The following is a 4,684-nucleotide window of genomic DNA, read 5'->3' as shown; positions in this document are numbered from 1 at the left end:
AGCCAAGAACTGTGGTGTGCGGTGAAATTTTTCATAGGGGAACAGTTAGGAATAGCTGCCTTATGAAACTACGCTGGTAGATAGTACCCAGTGTTTTTGAGAATAGTTGCAGGTTCCATCCAACTGTCAGTGTACAGCGGAGCTGCTTTAACACCACTGAATGTATCTGATATTATGTCTTGTTCTTCTTGAAGATGCAAGGCTCCGAACGATGTGTTTTGGAAGCGGGCACATTTTACCAAGTTGAGTTGGCCTTTGCACAGCCATGCAGCTCAGTGATAGTTGTGCAGACGCATTCTCTAAGGACACAAGCATTTCTTCAACCGAGTCCCTCTCCATGCTTTCTATCTGAAGTACAGATGTATGGTCTTTCTGGTCACCTCACACTTCACTTGAACACTTGAAACTGTATGCTTTTAATTGCCATGGGGGGTGGGGAGAACTGTGTGATGTTGTCTTCAGAATACAAGGAGACACATTAAACGTAAAGCACTGAATGACAGCAAACCACATGTAGTTACTGTATTTTTCTGTGTACAAGACTAGGTTTTTTTCCTTAAAAATAATGTCAAGAATTAGGGGGTGTCTTATACACAGAGCCATCTCCCCCCATTTTCTTAAATCTCAGTCCCTCAAAATAGGGGGCGTCTTATACATGGGGGGTATCTTATAGTCTTATAGATGGGGGGGAAAGGCACTTCGCCCGATAGACTAGCTATTGCTTTCTTGTTCCTTAGTTGCAGCCACTCCCACTGATGACTCATTAGCCACAAGCGGAAATGGATGCAGGACTGCACAAAATGCATTCACATGCAGCAATTGGTCTAGCAGGAAATGAACCAAGGGAACAGCTCTTGAACAAATGATTTGTCACTTTTATATCACAATTTAAAAATGAATGTATACAAGCAAGTTGGAGTAAAAGGTGCACACCTTAATGCTCTAATTCACCAGGAACATTTAGGGACTAGCCTAGTCCCCCTCATCCACTGACTTCACACCACTGGCCAAGAAATAACTTTTGAGGTGTAGTGACCTACAATGCTTACCTGCTTTATTATGCTTATATTAGGAGGCAGGGGGAGCCACCAACATAGATGGCTCTAAAAGATGATTAGACGAATTCATGGAAGACAAGTACAGTAGTGCCCCGCAAGACGAATGCCTCGCAAGACAAAAAACTCGCTAGACGAAAGGTTTTTTCGCCCGCGATTTGCCTCGCAAGACGAATTCCCCTATGGGCTTGCTTCGCAAAACGAAAACGTCTCGCGACTTTGTTTCCTTTGTGTAAAAACCGTTAAAACCAAGGGTGCTTAGCTTGAGCAGCTGCAGTTGCGACTTGACTTCGAGGAGCAACTGTTAGCACGTGGTTTGGTAGCCTTTTCTCAGACTTTGCTCACTTTTGAAGATTTTCCAAAACTTTTCCAGAACTTTTCCAGAACTTCTCTTTCATCCATTTGGTAAGTTAAACTTTTAAAACTTTTTTGGGGGGTTTTGGATTTTGGGTTGGGGTGTTTGGGATTCAAGGACTTGGTGTTGGGAAGGGGTTTGCGATAATCTGGGGGCTTGTGGGCCTTTTTTGGGAATTTTTATGATTTTCTGTGACCACTGGGCCAGGTTGATTTTTTTTGAAAAATTTTCTGAGTTTGAATTTCTGAGTGCTGGCCATGTTGTTATTTTTTGAAATTTTTTTTTGTCTGGGTGGGGAAGCAGTTGGGGAGGGGTTTGCAGCAGTTGGGGAGGGGCTGGGGGAGCAGTTGGGGAGGGGTTTGCAATTTCTGTGTTGTGGGTGGGTTGGTGCGTGTCTGTGGGAGCAGTTGAGGTTTTTGAAGACATTGGTGATTTTTGAAGCTTTTCCTAAACTTATTTTGCAGCCATTTGAGGTTTCTGAGGACGTCGGTGGTTGATTGTTGAAGCTTTTCCAGAACTTCTCTTTCATCCATTTGGTAAGCTAAACTTTTAAAACTTTTTTGGGGGTTTTTGGATTTTGGATTTGGGGTTGGGGTGCTTGGGATTCAAGGCCTTGGTTCTGGGTTTTAATTTCTGTGTGGTGGCTGGCTGGCTGCTTTTGTATTTTTTGGGTTTGAAGCACATCACTGATTTTTTTTTCTGTTTCTGAGTTTACGAAGGTAGGAGCTGTGCTGCCATGGGACCCAAGAAGACTGCTGCTGTGGTGGCCGGCGAGAGGAAGAAGGAGAAGGTGACGCTGGAAATGAAGAAGGAGATCATCTGGAAGCACGACGGCGGAATGCGTGTGACGGACATCGCCAGGGAGTACGGCAGGAACCCATCGACCATCGGGACCATCCTGAAGATGAGGGAGAAGATCCTGGCGACTGATGCAGCCAAGGGAGTCACCAGGATCGTGAAGAACCGCCCAGCTGTCCTGGAGGAGGTCGAGAAGTTGCTGCTCATCTGGATAGAAGAGAAGCAGCGTGCAGGGGACACAGTGTCTGAGGCCGTCATTTGTGAGAAGGCCAAGGCCTTGCACGCTGACCTCATCCGGGAACAGCCAGGAACCTCAGCCGAGCCAGAAGTCTTCAAGGCTAGCAGAGGTTGGTTTGACCGGTTCAAGACAAGATCTGGCATCCACAGTGTGGTCAGGCATGGAGAGGCTGCCAGTTCTGATGTTCCTGCGGCTGAAGACTTTGCAGCGGAGTTCCTGGAGGTTGTGACGACGGAGGGCTACGTTCTGCAGGCAGAGGCTGCGCAGGAGCAGGCCTCACTGGAAGAGGAGGAAGCAACTGAGGAACGGCTGTCCTCCGAAAGACTGAGGGACATTTGCCAGAAGTGGAAGGAGGTGCAGACTTTTGCAGATCTACACCACCATGAGAAGCACGTGGCACATGACGCTGGGAACTTTTATGATACGAGGGTCATGTCGTCTTTCAGGGAGCTGCTGAAAAGGCGGATAAAGCAGCAGACTATGGACAGGTTCTTGACCAAGAAGCAAAGAGTGGAAGAGGAGCCTTCTTCGAGTGGTCCCCCAGAGTCTTAGAAAATGTACTGTACACTTTGTTGATTTTTAAATGTTTTTCTGTCATGTTTATAAAGTTAATTTATTTTCCCTTCAATTTTTGAACTGCTCTTTACAGTATGTGTGACTTTAAAGAGCAGTTAATAAACTGTTGTTGTACCAAATTTGGCTTTGTTTGGACTTTTTTTGACCATAGGAACGCATTAATTGATTTTCAATGCATTCCTATGGGATTTCGTGCTTCGCAAGACGAAAAATTCGCTAGACGACAAAAATTGCGGAACGAATTAATTTCGTCTTGTGGGGCACCACTGTAGCTCAATGGCTACTAGCTACAATGGCTAAGCTCTGCCTCCACAGTCAGAGGCAGGTTATCTCTGAATACCATAGAATCATAGAGTTGGAAGAGACCACAAGGGCCATCGAGTCCAACCCCCTGCCAAGCAGGAAACACCATCAGAGCACTCCTGACATATGGTTGTCAAGCCTCTGCTTAAAGACCTCCAAAGAAGGAGACTCCACCACACTCATTGGCAGCAATCCTGTGGAGTTTCCCACTGAAGTGCCCGCCCTTGGGCTAGTCTGCATGAGACCCGTCCTGTTGCACCAGTCAGAACACCTCACTACCAACTTCAAGACTAGGTACCCCCAGCAGGTGCCAGCCCTGCAAAGTAAAATAACTGACTTTTTTGTGGGGTCTGCCCTGCCCCCTAAGGACACACATCTCTCCCTGAAATGACAGCGAATTGGACACAACAGGAACTTGCCCCTATCAGTCCTCAGCTGGAATATTGCGGGCTGGAGGGGAAAAAAACTTGATCCAGAATTCTTGGAGTATATTAACCTGTTTCATATCATCTTTTTCCAAGAATCGTGGGAAGTAGAGAAAATTGTTCTAAATGGCTTTGAGCTTCTAGAACTCCCTGCCTGCCCCTCCCTGAAAGGAGGCTGCCCTAAAGGGGGCCTAATAATAGGCATCTCCCTCAACCTACATTCTAAATTTACTCTAGTACAGGCCTTGCCTCCTTACGCCCTTACCGGGCTGATTGCGGGGGAAAAGATCTCACTTCTAGTTACAAATGTCTACTTGCCACCTGGGGGTTCTTCCCCCGAACTTGGCTCTAAATAGGGCTAGCTAGAAAAGCATTTGCTCTCATGCTATGTTAAGTTTCCTAATACCCCGGCCATAATAGGTGGCGATTTTAACGCCCGCACAGCAGCAAACTGGGACTCGCTGACCAAAGCCAAATGGTGGGTTACTCCAAACCTTGATAACTATGATCTGGAACATATCATGAGGAGAACTTCTAAAGACCACAGAGCAAATGAGGCTGGAGTACTCCTCTATCAAATGGCCATCTGTTTAAATCTGGTCCCCTTAAATGGCACATGCCTCCCTGATATTCCTGGGGATTTTACCCACCTGAGCGTTAAATCAAACAGCGTCCTCGATTACCTGTTGGTTTCCAGGGATCTACTTAAGTGTATTTCCACCTTTAAGATCGAGAATGTACAATCTAGTGATCATCTTCCCCTTGTAGCCAAGCTTTCCCTGAACTGGCAGTCGGAGGCTCATAGACATGCGACCCAGATGGTAACCAACGAATCTCTCCAAGTAAGAGGAATCAAATGGTCGGAGACCCAGGCTCAAAGGTATCAGGAATTCTTTCAAAAAGAAATCCTTGGGCCCCATTCCAACATAGGCTC

General features: G+C 46.4%; 1 protein-coding gene across 1 annotated transcript; it reads left to right on the top strand.

Moving 5' to 3' along the window:
* Positions 1 to 1,794: 1,794 nt before the first annotated feature.
* Positions 1,795 to 4,106, top strand: LOC309333329 (putative CENPB DNA-binding domain-containing protein 1; the record flags this gene model as incomplete). Its single annotated transcript, XM_081846702.1, has 3 exons — positions 1,795 to 1,946; positions 2,121 to 2,698; positions 3,993 to 4,106. Exons 2-3 carry the CDS (start codon positions 2,147 to 2,149, stop codon positions 4,104 to 4,106), a joined length of 666 nt encoding a protein of 221 aa, XP_081702828.1. The 5' UTR covers positions 1,795 to 1,946; positions 2,121 to 2,146.
* Between the last annotated feature and the right edge of the window lie 578 nt (positions 4,107 to 4,684).

This window comes from Podarcis erhardii, assembly GCF_964252035.2.
Source record: "Podarcis erhardii genome assembly, chromosome: Z".
Lineage (NCBI taxonomy): Eukaryota > Metazoa > Chordata > Lepidosauria > Squamata > Lacertidae > Podarcis > Podarcis erhardii.
This window is presented reverse-complemented; position numbering and strand designations above follow the sequence as displayed.